At 43.5% G+C, this 20,593-nt stretch overlaps 1 protein-coding gene and 1 non-coding gene across 7 annotated transcripts; one reads left to right on the top strand and one right to left on the bottom strand.

Annotated features, from left to right (window-relative positions):
* On the bottom strand, positions 1 to 16,776 carry SRSF1 (serine and arginine rich splicing factor 1). 6 transcript variants are annotated; one of them, XM_058676148.1, is made up of 5 exons: positions 15,940 to 16,776; positions 15,528 to 15,712; positions 15,046 to 15,218; positions 576 to 721; positions 1 to 208 (listed from the first exon to the last, which is right to left on the bottom strand). In XM_058676148.1, the coding sequence occupies exons 1-5, from the start codon at positions 16,131 to 16,133 to the stop codon at positions 67 to 69; spliced, it is 840 nt and encodes a 279-aa protein (XP_058532131.1). In that variant the 5' UTR covers positions 16,134 to 16,776; the 3' UTR covers positions 1 to 66. The 6 variants fall into 6 exon arrangements, 3 of the variants coding, with proteins under 3 accessions (XP_058532131.1, XP_058532133.1, XP_058532132.1); XR_009246957.1 differs by lacking the exon at positions 1 to 208 and adding an exon at positions 14,157 to 14,275 and having other exon boundaries at positions 605 to 721; positions 15,940 to 16,755; XR_009246956.1 differs by lacking the exons at positions 1 to 208; positions 576 to 721 and adding exons at positions 10,908 to 13,231; positions 14,157 to 14,275 and having other exon boundaries at positions 15,940 to 16,754.
* A 2,489-nt stretch (positions 16,777 to 19,265) lies between these two features.
* LOC118759748 (U2 spliceosomal RNA) lies at positions 19,266 to 19,459 on the top strand. The gene has a single exon (XR_004996397.1). It is a non-coding gene; the product is annotated as a U2 spliceosomal RNA (small nuclear RNA).
* Positions 19,460 to 20,593: the final 1,134 nt, after the last annotated feature.

Genomic DNA, 20,593 nt, shown 5'->3' on the forward strand with positions numbered 1-20,593 from the left:
TACAGTCTGCTGCTTTCTTCAGTCCCCCTCCCGCCAATAAAAAATCCAACTTCTGGTTGGACAGCATCAGGAGATGTCACTGAGGTGACCCCAGCCTCTGTTTGCAGTTCCAAGTCGTCTGTAGGCGTCACTGCTACTGGAACTTTGTAGAAGGGCCTGTGTGATGATGTCCTGAACGTTTTCTATCCTTTCCTCACAGAAGTAGTTACTGGGAATATCAGAGACAAGCTATTATTAAACAAGTGTCTCCAGTCCAAGAAATCTGCGGTGGGGAAATGAGGGGGCAGGCTACATCAGTTATATTTTTATGAAGTTCAGTTAAAAGAGATTCCTCAGATGGCCACATTTCAAGACTTCCCGCATCTTTCAAAACCAACTCTTATCCCATCCCCTCCATTCACTCCCCTCCACACAGGTCACCACTTTCAACTTTCTCCAGATATGCACAATCAAAACAGGTCTGCAGAACTCAATGGCAGAGAAACTGAAGAGGTACAATGTTTGACAATGTTTCCTTTCTGCCCCCTACACAATCTGTCCCCCCACCCTCCCCACCCCTTCCTTCCCTCAGTCACCAGAACGAAGGGGCTGCAATCCTTGGTCTGGTTCCTTTTAGAGCCGATGCCCCATTGGATACTGCCCGGAGACCTTGGGGACGTATGAGCTCTGCGGTTTGAATCAGTAGCAGAAGCAGGTAACAGCAGGGAACCAACCGGTCAGCCTAAGACAGGAGGGGACAGAAAATGATGAAGAGTTTCTGATGTACATTCTTCAGCTAAAATTACTATGGTGGTCCCCACGTTGCCTAAAAATATCCACTAATCTCTTTCAGAAAGAAAAACAAATGGTTCAGGAAGCTTCAAGTGTGTACGAAGGTACTTCACACTCAGAGTTCATGGCAGATGGACTTAAAAAATGCTTATTTGCATGCAGAAATTTGAAATCCATGCATAGCTTGATAATATGCATTTTACATGAACTTTCTAAAGTTCCTTTATATATACATGCATGGTAAAGAGGGCACTAAGATGCAAATCTAAGGCATTAACGAAGTAAACTAAAATTTTGTTCTTTCTGTGATCTCTTTGCATGGATAGCAGCGTGTTTCTGCTGCTCTCCTGCTTTAACAGAGTCACTCCAAAACCTCTGCAATGCATTCCTTCACTTTTACTCCTCCCTCTACATCCTCTGCTTAGTTGCTTCAAACTGTGGCAAAAGGAAACATCAGGAGTATGAAAACTAGTTCTTAATGAAGACCATTATTGCAGAACTCCGCTTATCCTGAGATGTAGGAAGATTTTCCTCAAACCTCCTAACAGCTTGTCTGCGAAGGGGTTTTCCTACTAAAGCACATGGAGGGCCAGGGCAGTCAGTGCATTTCTCATTCTGAGAAGCTGAGACTCAGAAGCATCACTTGAGGAAAATGGCGAATTTTATCTTTACCCATAAGACAAAACCAGAGTTTGGGTCTCCAAACGCGCTCTTAAAAAGCAGACCAATCTTTAAAACTCAGATGAAATTTCAAACACTGAGACTAGCACGATGGCTCAACTGGCTAATTCCCCACCTATAAGCACTGGGATCCCACATGGCATCAGTTCTAATCCTTCCTGGCTGCTCCATTTCCCATCCAATTCCCTGTTTGTGGCCTGAGACAGCAGCAGAGGATGGCCCAAAACCTTGGGACCCTGCACCCACGTGCGAGATCTGTAGGAAGCTCTTGGTTTTGGATCAGCTCAGCTCTAGCTGTTGGGCCATATGGGGAGTGAACCAGTAGATGAAGATCTTTGTCTCTCCTCTCTGTAAATCTGCCTTCCCAATGAAAATAAACAAATCTTAAAAAACAAAACACGAAAACAAAAACAAAACCCTAAGCTCAGAAAGAGCAAAGAGGCCATCTCTAGGAAGGGCATCATCTCTACTTTGGGGACAAATATTATTCTCAGCCACAACCCAGACCAGCATCCACACACCATATTCTAGTATCAAGACTATAAATGTCTGAAGACAGCATCTAAGCAAAAATACGGTGGACCCACATCCACCCAAAAGTCACATCCCCAATTCGCTCTGTTCACACTGCTCTCTCTTGCTCTACCTCAAATTATAGACTTGTCACCTTTCAGCATCTTCCCTTCCTTATCCGGAAAATAATAGTATCTTTTACGAGGCTAACCTGTGGACTAAATAAGAAATGTCTGCAAAATGCTTAGAACATTTCCTAAATATAACAGGTTGGTGATTCTGAGTGGTTATAAATTAACTTTAGACCTGGGAGCTCAGCACATCAGCTCTGAGTCAGTTCAGTGTCCCTCAAAACTTTTCTAGTAGTGAAAGGTTTTCTCTCATCCTTTTATCCAGAGCCCTAAGGTGAATGACCAAAGGGCTAATGACATGACATAAGATGCCTATTAAGTTTTCTAAAGACAACTTTTAGCAAATATTGGAAAGTAACTGGGTTATTTTCTTCCTAGTTTGGAGAGGCTTTTTCAAAGTTGTGAGAATACATTAAGAATATGGATTTATAGATTTAGGGTCCTAAGAATGGAAGACATCCTGTAGTCAAATACTTTTCTCCAGGTAAGACTTCTCAACAAGCAAAAGACGAATCCAAAATGTTCATTAAACTTGAAATCAGCAGGTTAATGCACCAGTTCTTTATGCAGAAAAGCCAGAAGCATTCACAAACTTAGTAAAAGCCAAGACTGCACTGCAGTACTTAAGATGACCAGAGCATTGAGTATCAAGCCTCAGAGCACTGGCAATCAAGCCAAGGACCACTGTCTCAGAGCTTCCCCCCGCCCCCGTCCCCAACACATCCCAGCCCCTCGGGAGGAAAGCAGAAGCAGTTGCCTTCCTTTCTTCCTTTCCTCTCCCCCCTCCCACCGATAGGAGCTAGATAACCACACTGAGAGCTCAAAGCCACTTGTGTGGTTCATGAGGTCAAAATTTGGGTTTGTGCTTCAATTTTGCCACCTGAAGTGTCATCACTAGCTATTTCTGTTTTGACTGGCAAGGTATGAAGGCAAAGATTTTTTTCTTGATTATCTATTTGCTAACAGCTAAAAGTTATAGAAAACAGGTAACATTTTTTCCAGTAGCCACTGAGCTCAACTGGCAGTTGAGCATTTTAACTAGACAACTTTTTCTTAGACTCATTCACACAATATTTAAAAAACAAAAGTCCAAAGGCACAGAAACATTTTCTAACTCTTCTTGAAAGAAGCTAGCACAAGTCAATGCTCGCTCTGTCAGCTTCATCTGTAAGGTATCTATGTAGAAATACTGACTTCCATTTCATAACTGTTGAATGACAAAGGATACCCAACAAACAGCAAACAAAATAACAGAGTAGAAGCAGGAAAGCAACTAAGGTCAAAAATATACCAAGTAGGAAATTCAATACAAGAAAACATACCCTCCAGCACCAACATTTCTCCTCTGGACACCTGTTCCTCACTGCCCTCAGATGCCCCAGGTCTGCGGTTACGGCAGAGTTAAACCGTTGGTACTTAACAGGTCACACAAATTTGGTAGGACTGAACCGAGGTTTGGCCTTAGTTACAACATCATAGTTATAAGCATCATAGTTATAAGCATAGCCTAACACAAAGCAACTCTGGTATAGAAGTGAACTTACTGGTTAGTTTCCAGCCCAAAGGCCTTCTACTGGTTAAGAGGGATGTAAAGGCACTAAATAGCACTGTGCATTATCAAAAAATTAAAAATGCTATTCCTGGACAAAAAATAAACATTTACTGTTTAGTCCAAATGTCCTTCTGAAGAATAACAACAGGATAAAAGCACAAATATGAAATACTCTTTATCCAAACTCTAATAGAAAAAATTCTTCAGTTTCTTATCAAAGGATGGCTCCTCCATTCTTGGCAATGAAGGGGACAAAGGGACTGAAATAGGTATTGAGAACCTTTGCAGTGCATGTTCACTTTCAAGTAAGCAGCAGCAACCTAGGACAGTGATGTGTCATCATCAGACTAGCCAGAGTAAGCTTCAGAAAGGCTCATCCATTCCAGAAAGTAATGCCAACAGTTGGCAATACAAGATCGTGGTAAGTGTTACGATGTGGCTACGGCCCTGAGACAGAATTAGCTTTTAAGGGTGCTTGTTGACCTTGAGACGTCTCTGAACTAGAAGCTGCCTTGTTCTCCATTCAGGAACCCAGTGTATGCCTAAGAGCAGATGAGCTGCCTGTTAAAAGCTCATGTTGTGACAATCACGGTAGGCAGCATCTGCTTTGTGAATAATACATCAAGTCTTCCTGCTGCTGTTCACAACTACTTGAAGCACTTCACTCTCAGTTGCAGCAGCACTGGCAGCATGCTCTCTGCCAGGCAGGCCTGAAGGAACACCATTCCTAGAGGGCAGAACAGATTTTTGACCTGATCAACTTACTAAGGTGTAGAAGGAAGACTCTAGATTCTTCTTTGTAGTACCTTGGTTTCTGATGAAGCAAGCAAGGCTCCGGAAGTTAATTAGCCCTTTACCCCCAAGGCCTGAAGCTGGCTTCTTTGTTTTACTGACCTTACATAAGTCCCAACCCCTCAGCAACCAGCTGTTTCCTCTTAGTTCTCCAGCTTCCTCCTTCTCCCCCACTCTTTCACTCTCTCCCCTTTGATTCAGTAATGAATGCCTAGGGAACAGATGGCAAGTAGTCAACCCAAAGCAGTGAGAATGTTTCTGTAGGTATAAAACCTACAGAAAAGTCACTGCAGGCTAGAGTGCACATTAGTTTGCAGGTTAGACAGGAAAGGCACAAGACAGTTACCGCTCGCACAAGAAAACATTTCCTGATCATTGATTAAATTAGTTATGAAAGACCTGTTTTAGTGATACTACTTAGGATATAAAGGCTGTTTGCATCAGAACTGCTAACTTCTGTATTTCCTCCATGGTTGCCTACATAGTATTATATAGCAACTGATGCCAGTGATTCAAGAAGGTCCATATTTGCTCTGTATATAAATCAAGAAATGGTAACAAAGTTAGAAATGAAATCTCACCAGACAATTAAGAATAGTCAAAGCTAAATTTGACCATTAAAAGTAGGCTTGGAATTTATTCCAATGACTTTAAAACCATGGGTTTGAAGTTTTGGAATGGAAACTCACCTAGGAAACCAGGGAGGCGAGAGGGAAAGAGGTACTACAACCTCAAGTCAGTAGCCACTCTCCTATTAGCTTGAGTCTTGGACACAGCACACGGATGACACCTATACAGTACAGACATAAACCAGCCTCAAATTCAGGCCATGAGACAAACCAGTGAATCCTGGAGATTAATTTTTCAGTTCATGATGAATTTTAATCAGGTTGAAGATAAAGGCCTTTCTCTTTAGAAAATGATGTAAACCAGTACTTCAAAAAGTTTGCAGGAAATGAAAATGTTTAGATAAAAACATTTTCCAAAAGCCATGTATTCCATAACTTTTGAAGATCTTGTGCATACAGCTACAGATTACAGAAGCACCACTGTCTCAGTAAATACCTAATGAGCCACTAAACACCAGGCACCATTAGCCATCTGGAATACTTTTAAAGATCTCCTGGAGAAGTCCAGATTTAAAAATACTGAATCTGTTACAGATTGCCTAAGAAATATTGGGAAGTAATCACATTTTAAAGGGGTTTTTTACTCATGTAATACTAAATCTGAGGCTGCATCTCATGATCTCTCAATATGTGACAGCTTCAAGACACATATAACTATTTAAGGCTGCCCAATAAAGAAACTAAGACCATACCTACAACAAAGTCTAACACAAACTCTAAAGTGGGGAAATTAGCTACATAAACTTTTAGAACTCATCTAGGGCCATGAACCAGGATCCCATATGGGCGCTGGTTTGTGTTCTGGCTGCTCCACTTCCATCCAGCTCCCTGCTCATGGCCTAGGACAGCAACAGAGGACAGCCCAAAAGCTCAGGATCCTGCACCGGAGTAGGAGACCCAGAAGCTTCTGGCTTTGGATTGGCTCAGCTCTGGCTGTTGCATCCACTTGGGGAGTTAACAGTGGATGGAAGATCTGTCTCTCCCTCTCTCTAGAAACCTGCCTTCCTAATAAAAATATCAAATCTTTACGCATACTCAACTATTAAAACAAACGTAGATGTTTGTAGAAATTTACACTCATAGGTTCTTCTGTTTTTATGGGTGGTGGGCCAGTCCCTGGCCACTTCCCTCAGAGCTTGCTGTCAGCTAAACATTAGAAAGCCCTGGAGATAAACATCTCATTTTCTCATTGCTGGGCTCCAGGCCATGGTGACTGCACCCACAAAATCTTCAGCTCTGGAACACCCCTCAGCACCCATTGCAAGAACATGTATTAGACGGCACTAGGGGACACCCTGGTGGCATCAGGTAGGTACTGCAAGTTGGTGTTCATTTTGCGTGGAGGACTTATTTCCCGATGACCTCATAATGAGAAAATACAGTAGACTGCCTTAAAATAAACAAAACCAACAATATGATATGTGGGTAATCTTGGAAGAAACTTCTGGCTTTGATTTGACCCAGACCTAGCCATTGCAGCCCCTAGGAAGTGAAACACTGGAGGGAAAATCTAACCCAACTCTACTCTGTAACTTTCAGAAAAATAAGTCTTAAGCAACAAAACAAAACCCCAAAAACCCTCAAAACACTATGGTAGAAAAATTAAGCCCCACATCCAAGTTCTGGGCTAGTCACCTTAATATTTCTGAATTTCTTTCCTCAAACTGGGACAATAAACTTTCTACTACTTGAAGTCTAAAACGAATCAAAGTACTCTATAAAGCGGTCAGCTATTACTTTATCATTAGGATTAGTGGTTTGTTTGTTTTTGTCACATGGCCTTGCATTTACTCTGAAAATTTCATTAAAAAGGGCAGCATAGGACATAAAGTCTTTAAGTTACTGCTCTGGCAATAAGCCCAAAACTGATTAGAGGCATACACACTGCTCCTTAAATCTAAGTTACGCTGAACATCTGCTTAGTTTATTTTTATGAACAAATCCACTCATTTATTAAGGTGTGTGTACTAGAGTACATGGCATTTTGGAAGCAATTAAAAAAAAATCCACACAACAGCCCTTGCTACTGAGTTTACTACGTAGCTGGGGAAAAACTCCTATCAAATAATGGCTTAAACAGGATGTTAAGAGCATGCACATGTGACACACTAAAAACACTGAAGAAAAACATGCCAGAAATGATACAACTAAGTCACAAATACTTCATTCGGCTGACCAAATGGGGCAAAGAACCAGAGTACCCTGTGCCACCTGGAGCATGGGAAAGCAACTACATGTGGGCACTTCAAAGGCTCACGGGAAATGGCGCCGACAATGCATTTTCCACAAACTTTCTGAATTACTTTTGATGTATGCTGAGAAAATCGCTTTGTTGGCTGAACACCAGAGTATGCATCCTGAGGTAACATTTAAGACATCCTAACCCAAGGAAAACCACCACCTCCACTCGTCACTCATCCTAAAAATATGTGAATCCCTTCACTAGAACTGGGAAAGGATCTACCGACAGTGAGAAATCTGTAGTAAATGTTTTCTCCAATAATCCACCCACAGCTAACCAGTATCTTGTGAAATTTGGACTTCTACACTGACTTGTGTTTAGGGAATTCTAAGTATTCTCCAAGCCTTCAGCAGTACCTGAGGACCAAGATTTGAAACAGGGACAGTGGAAGGGAGGTTATACAAAGGCAGGAAACACATGTGAGGACAAAGGAATCCTTTTCTTTGCAGTGTAAATGCTACCCTGTTAACATCTTACATTTCTAGTCCTTAACAATGTTACTCTTGGTGTATTATTTTGTAACTCAAGTCTCTAGGTATGCTACTGTTAATAACCCAACACTCAGCCCAGGCCTTCCCAGCAAGTTGTGGGTTCCCCTTTCATTGGGCTGATGCTGCAGCTCACTTCTATGAATTAAACCTTAACAACTACTATCTGATGGTTTGCTGTAAATTCATGTGTAAGGCTCCCTAACAGAAACAAGTTTTTGCTATCCCTTCAAGCATTTTTACAACTCCCTTTGGTCGCCTCTTGCTCTACTGTCAGTTTAACAGGCAGGTTAAACTGGGTGCACTTATTTTCTACTGCAAATACCTATTTGCCCATTTTGTGTCAGGCTTCAAAACTGGCAAATTTTTAATGTTTTTAAGTTCAGTGTTCTCACACTCATCTCCCATGACTAAATTCTAACAAGCAGATCTCAAAATTCTAAGATGGCATCCTTGGCTCATAATTTAAACACTACACAAGTTTATATTGTCCTCTTCTGCAATGTACGCTTTGGGAAAGACAGGATATGAGCAATAAATACTAAACTCTAAGGTTTCTGGCAATCTTTAGCTCCCAAGATAACAATGGTGTTAAGCAGAGGCCTATGTTGTATTGTAGCGAGTTAGGCCATCACTTTGAGCACCAGCATTCTATGTGGATGCTGGTTAGAAACCCAGTTGCCCCAGCTCAAACCCAACTCTCAGCTAATATGCCTCATGAAGCAACTGGCCCAAGTGCTTGGGCCCAGTTTCAATCGTTGCGGCCACTTAGGGAGTGAACCAGCAGATGAACTTTGTCTCTCCCCACAATTCTTTCAAATACTTAAAAAAGATATTAAGTACACATATCAAAGGAACTAAATGTCCTGTATCTATGTAAGGCCCAACAAGGGCTAAACTGAAGAATATGGTTTTAAGACAATTAAAAACCTTACTAATGCTCAGAAACTTATTACCCCTGTAATTCTCACACCACAAACACTACAAGACTTGAAAGCATATTTCCTCTGGTTTAAGGCCGCTTCTTGCTTGCATCACACCTACCCCTGGCCTCCCTACTCTTAACACTGTTGTGTAAGACACTCAGAAAAACAAGCAAATTCATGCCTTCAGCCTTTTCAAACCCAGATATACTCCTAAGATATCGTCAGGACTTGCAAACTAAGGTCTATTCAAGGATGAGAGACCCAGTTGCCCAATATGGATAGGATACTCCTAGGCAGATGAGGTGACAAGGACACTCACCCAAGCCATCTGCCTTTAAGGTATTTGGGTCTCAACCTCAATGTCACAGCTCCCTCTAGTGGCTAAATGATGCTCCTCCCACCCCCATGAGCAATGTGAAGATGGACACTTTTGCATCCCTATAAATTGTCCCTTTGAGGTACTTCTGGTGGGGATAAACCTGGTATCTTTAGAGGGTCTTAGTTCCCAGGATCTTTCTAGATAAAGTTCCGTTACTCTAAGTTGAATGGCAAAAGTAGCTACTACCTCCTTTGTACTTCTAAGAGATGAAGACAATATACCTTTTCACACACTCTGCTCACCTAAGTGGTGAGCAATGCCAACCTTATGAATAAAACTATGTGTGACTTTTGACAGACCTGGCACATATCTAAATTCATATTTTGAGGAGCCAAAATGTTGACATAGCAGGCTAACCCGCCATATGCTACTGCCAGCATCCCAATATGAATGCCAGTTTGCACCCTTGGCTCCTAGCTTCAGATCAGCTCAGCTTTGGCCATTAGGGAAGTTTGATAAGTGGATGGAAGACCTCTATCGCCTCTGTAGAAATCTCAATTTTTCATGTGAATTTTTAAGGTTCTGACAGATTTGCTCTTTGAACTACCAAAGCATCAAACGGCCCCTTCAACTGCTGCAACACTAAAACCATCCATGTCAGAGCACCCTATTCCACTTTCCATATATGGCTCCCGTTAATGTGCCTGTAGCAGAAAGTGGTTCACGTATCCAGGCCCGTCACACACGGGGGAGATGGAGCTCTGGACTCCTGGCTTTCACCTAGTGGTCACTCTGCTCCTTTGTGGAGGTCCCTTTTCAAATAAAAAGTTTTTGGGGTAGGGAAGGGAGGGTCAGATATAGCTTTACAAAGAAGCAACCAGAAATTGTGTCACTGAAATTAGTGCTTTAAGTAGTATACTTGAACTTCTTGAGTCTATTAACTTAATGGACAATCTCAAGACAAGATAAATTTTTCCTTAAAAATCAGCTTGGTGACTGTTCCTTTACACTGACAACTCAAGAGTATCATGCTGTGCATATACCTATGAGGTCGACTGTTTCATAAACGGAACACAAGAGACCACTATGCTGACAGAAATATAAAAGAAACATGGGTCATAACTCTCCTTGTAGGCTGTTCCCACCTTGAAAGGATGGGTAACCTCTATCTCAAGAAAGGAACCAGGGCCCAGTGGCTAAAGTCCTCGCCTTGAAAGCCCTGGGATCCCATATGGGCGCTGGTTCTAATCCCAGCAGCTCCACTTCCCATCCAGCTCCCTGCTTGTGGCCTGGGAAAGCAGTTGAGGACGGCCCAAGGCTTTGGGACCCTGCACCCGCGTGGGAGACCCAGAAGAGGTTCCTGGTTCCCAGCATCAGATTGGCACGTACCGGCCCGTTGCGGCTCACTTGGGGAGTGAATCATCAGACGGAAGATCTTCCTCTCTGTCTCTCCTCTCTGTATATCTGACTTTGTAATCAAATAAATAAATCTTTAAAAAAAAAAAAAAAGAAAGGAACCAAAGTTAACAGGCTTGTCTTCATTCACGTAAGTGTGAGACCTCAGTATTCTCCTACAGTTGTACAATCCCTTATCCAACCCTTGGGGCAACGTATCTGGGACTCACGTTTTAACTTCCTAAGGGCCTTGTGCATTCATTATACATGCCTTTAGCAGAGTAGGAAAACGGAGAACATCGATTCTAAATGGCCTTTACATTTACTTTATAAGAAACTTGTTCTAAGAGTTTTCTGACTTCAGAACAATGAACAAGAGATTGTGAATGTTTTCCCTTCACACTTCTCACGCTGTGATGCAAGCCAGGTTAAGACCCAAAGAGTGATTATGTTACAACAGAACTTCAGTTAAGTTTTTCTTGCTTTAATACTATTTATGGTAAATACATACATACAACTTATTTCATTTGTAATTTCATTACAAACTTCATATACAAAGGAAGCAAAAAGGCACACATAAGAAATTCATCTTGACCACAGAACCTGAAAATAAACATGTCCTAAAGACCAAAACATGTTTCAAAGACAACAAATTTTTCGAAAATTGAAATTCTAGAGTAAGTCACATTAAATTCAAACACGATGAATAAGTAGCTAAAGAGCACTCAAAATTGTGTAAAACTTTGGAGGAAAAAAAGCATTTTCAGTGAGAAGCTATTGAACATTTCGAAACAACATCCTTAAAAAATCAGTATCTCTTAAAATTCAGATCTCAAACAATTAGTCAGAAAATCGGTCTTACCTTTTTATCTCCAGTAGAATGTGGGCTGAACAGCAAGGTGAGTTATTCAATCTGATGTTATGAAAAGTAATTGCTTCTTAAAAGACTTAACTTTTCCCTGGTCAGAAAATAAATTAGTTTCCCTAAAATTTTCTAGCGGGACATAAATTAAAATGCAGAAAAGCCAATACAGCTTTTGTAGTCCCAAAGGACAGGACTCAAAACAGCAGGAAAAAGGGCAGTCTAGACTATCCTACCTGCGTTTAGCCATCTAACCACATTAACTAAAAAAGTATGCCCAAGTCCTAGCTTCAATGTAAACCAACGTTACAGCCAATCAGGAGTAATATTTCAATATGGGATTAGAATTTAGCTTAAAACTCAATCCTGAATGAAGACCATTTTGGTCCTATTTCCAAAACATTCAACATAAACGAATTCAGTATTTATTTAAATCTAGTGTTAACTTTTCAAAATCATTAGCAATAGCCCGAGTACTCTAATTACATGAGGCAATACTAGAAATTAAGCATGCCACAGGAAATTGTTTCTCGGCCACTGCGTTCTAATTCTTACACAAGAACAACCAGTGCACTACACTATGCATTTCAATCCTAGTTCTGAACATTCCTTCACTTCCTGACACTGCATAAGCTTCACTAAGTTGGACTCGCTGAGTAACTTTATGGGCATCACTACTGGAGTTCACTTTCACTACCAAAATTACTGAGGGTAGTTTTAAACCTAGAGAAAACCTTAAGTTCAGCTTCCCACAAGGATCAGCACCCAAAGACAATGTTAAAATCTAATTATTTTTGTTGAGCATAAAAACTATTTTGAAGGCTGTTAACTAGCTGTGAGGATTCAGAACAGAAAGACTATGGGGTTTTAACTTGAAAATCAAGCATCTAAGGGCCACAACTACAAACTAGCCATTACTGCTTTGGTAGAGCACCAAAACTCCGGGCACAGAAGACTAAGAGTGGATTCATTTTTACAAAGCATAAATCATCAGCTGCTCACACAGTTAACTTTTCTGTGCCGCGTTCACATTTCAAAAAAGAAATACCTTTGTTCTGTTATCAATTATTGTCTCACTGGGATTATCAAAGGCTATTTCCAAGCTAACATTAATTTACTAGCCATCAACCAATTTTGCACTAAAGTCCATCAAGTTCTTAGCCACTCTTAAGCAAAGAATTGAATTCATTCATTGGAGACTACCAATTTGCTTGTTACATATAAATAACTGCCTTATTCATTTTAAGATTTTTTACAATCAACAATAAGAGACAGTTAAAACCATTTATTAGATTGCCTTTCAAGAAACTTTAATTTACTAATACAAACACAAGAATCAAGAGTCTTATCAATTCAAAGTACTGATAGACTAGTCAACCCAGTTAAGTTCTTACATGAAGAGGAAAAAGGACAACCATGCATAGTTTTTTAAAAAATGTTTATTTTTTCAAAGAAAAACGGCAATAGCCAATTGAAACCTACTTATTTTTAACTCCAATTTTGTTTTATTTAAATTTAGTAGAAGTGACTTACTGATTACTATTTTAAACAAACCCCCCGTTACCCCTTTAACGTTTACCATCTACTCGTGCTGAATCCTTCCAAGGAGATTGCTCCAGCGTATTATCTCCAGGTCCTCGCTTTGCTCCTTTTACCAAAAAATGCAAAACACAATTCCATCGTGCATCTTAAGGGCTCCAATCGTCAAAAATAGGAAAAAAATTTCTTTGGAATAGCCAATTAAGTTGAATAAAAAAATCCACACGAATACGGTTTGGTTGGGGCAGGAATCCACTCCTATGTTCCTGGAAATCTGATCCCGCTCCATGAATCCTTGTAATTCATCCTCCCTATCCTATCCACATTATGATTTGAATCCAATGATCCAGCTCCAAGGATTGGGATCCAGTGAGCCCTCTCCAATCCAAACCTTTATAACCAGCAAAACCAAAAAAGAGGAGGCAAAATGTTAGATACTGTCATCAAAAAGGGTTTCTGGGGAATGATGAGTTATGTCTGTCATCAGTTTAACAGATGTACATCAATAACTATCAAATTCCCCAAAACAAGTTTCTGAATGGCGTTTAGATAAACTTTAGAAACTTAACCATCATAGACTAATTGAAGAAGCATCTTATATTTACATTTCAACTGATAATGCCAACATTTGTTACTTAACAGCGCATTACAGATTTTGTGGTTGCAAAGTTATGCAATTGTAAAGTTAACTAGTATTGCTACCCACCTAAGTCTAAACTAAATCTAATGCTCCCATCTGCAATTTAACTTGTAAATTAAAGTGTTTCAAACATGAGTCAATTACGAATATTTTAAAGGGGAAGGTGAGACTTAGAATACTCCCAACTAAATTATCTACACCAATATGCTGGAATTCAATATTCTGCTTTCATTTTGTCTTTAAAAAAATGATATAGCAACGCTCTATCAGTCACACAGAGGACATGCAGATTTAGCAGTATTGATATTATACTCTATCTCATCGGAATTAAACACACCCTGTACCCACATGTACACCAACAGTAGGTCACAAATAACAGTTGTAACTAAGCACTGTGACACATTAACCAATTCTTTCCACGTTTAATAGTCCCCTATTAAAATAAACCAAAAAATAGGGAGTGGGGGAGGGGAGCAAAATAAATTGTTACCAAATGGGCAATACAATGAGCCACAATTGCCAAGGCAAAGAGCACTGCAATTGCAGCTAAGGACAACTGCACTAAGAAGCAGTTTGCAAGTATTTTAAAGTAAATCTACTTATTTTTCACCCTTGTATTTTAGTATAAGGTCAATACTGCCAATTTCATCTGTGACAATAGCACTTGGAGTCATACCATTGCCTCCATTATTGATCTGATCCTCCTCAATCCTCCATTTGACAATCCTAAAATGATTGAAATGTGCTCCACAATCCTTAATCCAAAGCATCCTTAATCCATCTCTTCAGATATGTCTACAGAAAGACACATGAAAAGCAAGATAAACATAAGAACTTCCCCAGGTAAGATAATCACAAACACCCCCCACATCCCAGGTCACACAAACCATAGCAGAATAGACATGTACACAATATCACAGTCTGAAGAGCATGGAAAATTAACTAAATTTAAACAATCCTGTCTATGACATCACTTAAAATACAGTTTATCAAAGACATGAGGGGAATGTAGATGTTAGGAGCAAGGGGGTTATTACACAAGAATGCGATTCAACACTAGCCCACTCTGAACAAAAACAGTTCGAATTAAAAAAGAAAAATGAAAAGATTGTACTGAGTAAAGGAAAACTGTATACAACATGGGTTCTACAAAAAGTGTCACCAAACCAATCATCTTATGTACGAGAGCGAGATCTGCTATGACGGGGAGAATAGCGTGGTGATCCTCTGCTTCTCCTTGGGGAGTAACTGCGACTCCTGCTGTTGCTTCTGCTACGGCTTCTGCTACGACTACGGCTTCGAGAGCGAGATCTTCCATAACTTGGACTTCTGGGCCCATCAACTTTAACCCGGATGTAGGCAGTTTCTCCCTATTGGATAGACAGAACTTTCCATTGAAAGATCTAAGCTTTCACCTGTTGCAGGCATGCTGAATGAACACAACGTAACTAAAACCAGAAATCCGGCAATTTACTTGGACACCCTTGCCTGAATCCTTACCTTCAAGTTCCATTAAGACACTGTATCCAATTCTGGCCAAAAAAAAGAATAAGTGTATGACCTACCTCATGAGATCTAAACTTAGTGTTATCCAGTTTTCGAACTGCATAGGTCATATCTTCTTTCCGTACAAATTCCACGACACCAGTGCCATCTCGGTAAACATCAGCATAACATACATCACCTGCTTCACGCATGTGATCCTTTAAATCCTGCCAGCTTCCACTCGGAGGCAGTCCTGGAAAAGTGATTTTCTTCCCTCAGTACTACTCGTTGTGTAGTTCACATCAAAACTTCGTGTGTACATTAGGAGGACACAAACTAAACATTCACGTAACGATTACATGTTTAGGACTCCACACAGAGAGCTGGTAAGGCGCTGGAATCCAGACTCCAAAATCATCTGTAGAGGAGATACTGCTATTCTAATGCCACAATACACGACTTAAAAAACAAAAACCAACAAACTAAACGGGCGCTTTTCAAGAGCCGGGACTCGGGCTGGGTTTCCATCCCTTCCTCAACCCACACACGCTCATCAACTCACCAGAGACAACCACTCGGTTTTCCGACCGCCGGGATGGGGGGCCGTAGCGGCCTCGGGGCGCTCCGCCCCCTCCACCCCCACCGCCGCCTCGGCCCGTGCCGCGGCCGCTCCGTGGAAACTCCACCCGCAGACGGTATCCATCGTAATCGTAGCCGTCGCGCCCGTACACCGCGTCTTCCGCGTCCCTGCAGGACCACAGGAGGCCGGGAGGGTGAGCGCGGCACATGCGCGGCCGGCCGAGCCCTGCCCCCCACCCGCCGGGCCCACGCCGGGGCCTCGGGCTGCCGTCCCCGCCGCCTGGGCCGCGACCCCCGCCGCTCGGCCGCGACCCCCGCCGGCCCGCCCGCCCCGTCCTCCGCGCAGACCGTGGAACCTGCTCCTCCAAGGCCGCGCGAGCCCCGTGCCGCCTCACCGCGGGTCCTCGAACTCAACGAAGGCGAAGGGCGGTCCCCCGCGGCGATTCTTGAGGTCGATGTCGCGGATAGCGCCGTATTTGTAAAACACGTCCTCAATGTCCTTGGTTCGGATGTCTGGCGGTAAGTTCCCCACGTAGATACGGCAGTCGTTGTTCCCCGCCGGGCCACGGATCACACCACCTCCCGACATGGCGGCGACGACGAGCGCGGACTCGAGCAGGAGGCCTTCCCACCAAGCCTAGCGAGAGGCAGAGCGAGCCCGCAGCGGCACCACGTCTCCCGCGGCCCCTCCAAAATGGCGCCTTTATCAGCTCGGCGCACGGATATGGGGGGGAGGGCGCCAGCCGAGCGGGAGGAAGCGGCCCCCGCGGCGCCACTGCGCACGCGCGGCAGCGTAACGGGGCCGCGAGAGGCGCGCTCACGCACGCGCGACGTCACCCTCCGCACCAACAGGGGAAAAAGAAGTCCTGGGCGCTTCCTCTCCGCGCGGTGGTGGGCGTATGGCCGCTCGCGGCTCCGTGGCTCAAAGTGCAAGGACGGAACCTCCCGGCGAAGGCGCTCCTCGTGCCTGTGCGGCCTTCCACGACAGCGGCTTCCTCCTGGAACGCGCCTCTTTTAACAGCGTCTCGGCCGCCGTGAGAGCCAGCTCGGGACCCGTCCCGGCATGCTCCGCGGTGCTAACGGCCTTTGGCGGGAAAGGCTGCCGGGGGCGGGGCCTGCGGTTGCCCTGGAAACCCGCGCGTCCTCGGGGAGCGGGCGCGCCGCCGAGACTCACGGGCCTACAGGGACCGCGGGAACCGGCGCTGCCGTGGAGACCAGCCCAGCTCGGGTTCGTGGGTAAACATTCAGCATTAAACACTGCTCCACGTCCGGTTCGGCACTTCTGTTTTCCCTCCCGGTGCTCCTACTAGGCGGTGCTCTCTTCACTGGTGGTGCTTGATCAGCCGGCTTGTGCAGGACCTGGAGCTCTCTTGGCAATGGCCCACTTGCTGGATCAGAATTGAAGCCGAGGCTCAGTGAGTGCAGAATCAGTGGGACCGCATGGCTCTCCAAAAATCACGCAAGGAAAGGATGTGCCCGCGTGCACAGTCTTGACGTTAAAAGTTTCTAGAAAGTTTGGGCCTGGCGCGTTAGCCTAGTGTCTGAAGTCTTCGCCTTGCACAAACTGGGATCCCATATGGGGGCCGGTTCTAATCCCAGCGGCTCCACTTCCCATCCAGCTCCCTGCTTATGGCCTGGAAAAGCAGTCCAAGATGGCCCAAAGCCTTGGGACCCTGCACCCGTGTGGGAGACCAGGAAGAAGCTCCTGGCTCCTGACTTTGGATCAGCTCAGCTCCGGCAGTTGCTGCCACTTGGGGAGTGAATCAGTGGAGGGAAGATATCCCTCTCTTTTTTTCCTCCTCTGTGTGTATCTGACTTTCCAATAAAGAAAAAAAAAATCTTAAAAAATTTTAGGGGGCCCAGCATGGTAGCCTAGTGGCTGAAATCCTCACCTTGAAAACGCCAGGGATCCCATATGGGTGCTGGTTCTAATCCCGGAGCCCCACTTCCCAGCCAGCTCCGTGCTTGTGGCCTGGGACAGCAGTTGAGGACAGCCCAAAGCCTTGGGACCCTGCACTCACATAGGAGACCCAGAAGAGGCTACTGGCTTCTGGCTTTGGCTCAGCTCAGCTCCGGCTGTTGTGGTCACTTGGCGAGTAAATCATGGGACGGAAGATCTTCCTCTCTGTCTCTCCTCCTCTCTGTATATCTGACTTTCCAGAAAAAAAAAATCTTAAAAAAAAAAAAGTTTTAGGAAGTTTCCCCTAAAAGGTTTTGTGCTTGGCATTGTTCCAAAATGGGTTAAGCCACTCACTGTCATGCAAGCATCTCAAAGAGACTTAATGTGTCTAGGGAAGCAGTGGAGGATGGCCGCAGTCCCTGGGCCTCTGCACTCACACAGGAGACCTGGAGGAAGCTCCTAGCCCAGTGACCTAGCAGGTGGAAGGCCTCTCCCTCACTCTGCCTCTCCCTTTTTGTATACGCAACTATGACTTTTGAATAAGTAAGATCTTAAGAAAAGAAGAATGTGCAAGGGTTGGCCACCAGGTTCACTGCTGTGATAGGGGAACCCTGAACCCTGGAGACTACAGTCTTGCATACTGGCCCTGGGGAAAATCAGAAGTTTCTGCTCTTTTCCAAAGGCATCTGAAACCTGAATTTTTAAGTTTTTTTTTAAAGATTTATTTTATTTTTATTGGAAAAGCAGAAATAGAGAAAGATCTTCTGTCCGCTGATTTACTCTGCAACGCCTGGAGCTGCGCCGATCCAAAGGCAAGAGCCAGGAGCCTCCTCCAGGTCTCCCACATGAGTGCAGGGTCCCAAAACTTTGGGCTATCCTTGAAAAAATAATGGTATTTTCATTTTACTTAAAAAGCAGAAACATCCTCCATCTATTGGTTCATTCCTCAAATGGCCACAAAATATAGAAGAGGGACAGGCCAAATCCAGGAGTCTGGAGCTCAACCCAGGGACCAAAGTATTTGGGCTGTCCTACACTGTCCCTCAGCGGCCACGTTAGCAGGTGGCTGGGTGGGAAGCAGAGCAGCCAGGCTTCCAGCCAGGCAGTCTAACAGGGAGTGCACGTGTCCCAAGTGGCCACTTAATCTTTGTGCCTAACATACCCACCCCTGAATCCTGGAATTGTTAGTGAAATTTTGGGATTTTTAAATGTCAATAATTCAAATAAAGTGAAACTCTGTAGTCATAAATAAAGATTTACACCCTGAGTTTGAATATGATTATGTTCATATTACCTATTTAGTTACAATACTCCATTTCCTTGAATACATGAGACAGCTGTGGAGATACCATAAACATCATTAAAATCAGGTGATGAGGAGCCACTGCTGTGGTATAGTAGATTATTCTCCATCAGCAAAGCCAGTGTCCCATATGAGTACAAGTTCTTATCTGGACTGTTCTAATTCAGTTCCCTGCTTAAAGCCTTTGGGCCATCCTTGAAAAAATAATGGTATTTCTTTTTAAAAAGAAAAACCGGATGAAGAAACCAAGGAAAATGGAAAAATAAAGTGGGTAGGACTAAGATAAAGTTATGTACAAGATTAGTGCACAGTTACATGCCAGGGCTGGTGTGGTACGGCAGGTTAAAGCCCCACTTGGCATGAATTTTTGCTGCTGGGATAAAAGCCACTTCCAGTTTGGGCTCCTTAGATTACATCTTCATCTTTAGAGTTGATCCGGGTGGAGGTGGCAGGTGAGGAGGGACAGGGAGGTGTTCTAAACTCATCATGCCCAGGAAGTTTACCAACAGCCACCACACATCGCTTCTCGGCCTTTTGGCTAAGATCAAGTGTAGTATCTGTTCTTATCCGTTTAATATCTGATACGTCCTTTATCCAACAGCCTCCACAAACGGCCAATTTCTTTTTTAAGATTTATTTTATTTAAAAGGTGGATTTTTACAGAGAGACAAGGAGACACAGAAGATTTTCCGTTCACTGATTTGTTCCCCAAATGACCACAGTGACCGGAGCTGAGCCAGTCTGATGCCAGGAACAACTTCTGGGCCTCCCACAGTGGGGGCAGGGGCCCAAGGGCCTCTGCTGTCTTCCCAGGCAAAAAGCAGGAAGCTGGATGGGAAGTGGAGTAACCGAGACACAAACCTGTGCCCACATGGGATTCCAGGCAGAGCAGTAGCCTGTTCGCCCTGCCCCAACAGCAAGTTTCTTAAATATGGACTTTACCGCTATCAATCTTAGAAGCCATTTTATTTTCCATAAATTGCCATTTACAAAAAGTTACTCTCCACTTTACTCTAAAATTGATCACTTGGATAGGGGAGAAATTCAAAGGGTTAATTGCTGTGAGGGTTGAAATCACAAGACCCTATTTCTCATGACTTTCTTAGCAGTTAACACTGACCTGTGATAACAGTTACACAACCGTGAACATACTAAAAATCATGGAATTGTATACTTAAAGCAGGTAATTATGTGGTATGTAAGTTATAATGCAACAAGTAACTGGCAGGGGAAAAAATATACTTGTCTACAGTTAACAAAGATCTCTATTCTTCCAAAGGCGGTTATGGGGGATATTGGGGGCAAAGGAGGACGGTGTCCGAGAGTGATCTGCACTGACATTTTCCCTTCCTAATCTGGGAACAGTTTTCAGCATCTGTGCCAATGTGTGGCTTTTATTATGAGGTGGACATTTAAAAGGTTAGGAATACTAGGATCTGGTATGATAGCTCTATGGGCCAGTTCTCCACCTGCAAGCTCTAGCATCCCACAGGGGCGCAAGTGCATGTCCTGGCTGCTCCACTTCCCTGCTTACAGTCTGGGAAAGCAGCCATGGATGGCCCAAGTCCTCGGGACCCTGTACCCACACATGGTCCACATGGGAGACCCAGAGAGGCAACTAGCCTCAGATCAGCTCAGCACTGGCTATTGTAGCTATTCAGGGAGTGAACCAACGATGGAAGATGTTTCTGTCTCTCCTTCTCTCTGTAAATCTGCCTTTCCAATGAAAGTAAATAACTTTTTATTTAAAAAGGAATACTGGGTTCTACTACACACAGGAGTCAGCCTCCGGAAACAGACGATTTTGAGGATTCTGTGTTCCCTTGCTCCGCTTGCTGTTGTGTGA

This window comes from Ochotona princeps, chromosome 17 (genome assembly GCF_030435755.1).
Source record: "Ochotona princeps isolate mOchPri1 chromosome 17, mOchPri1.hap1, whole genome shotgun sequence".
In the NCBI taxonomy this organism is placed as follows: Eukaryota; Metazoa; Chordata; class Mammalia; order Lagomorpha; family Ochotonidae; genus Ochotona; species Ochotona princeps.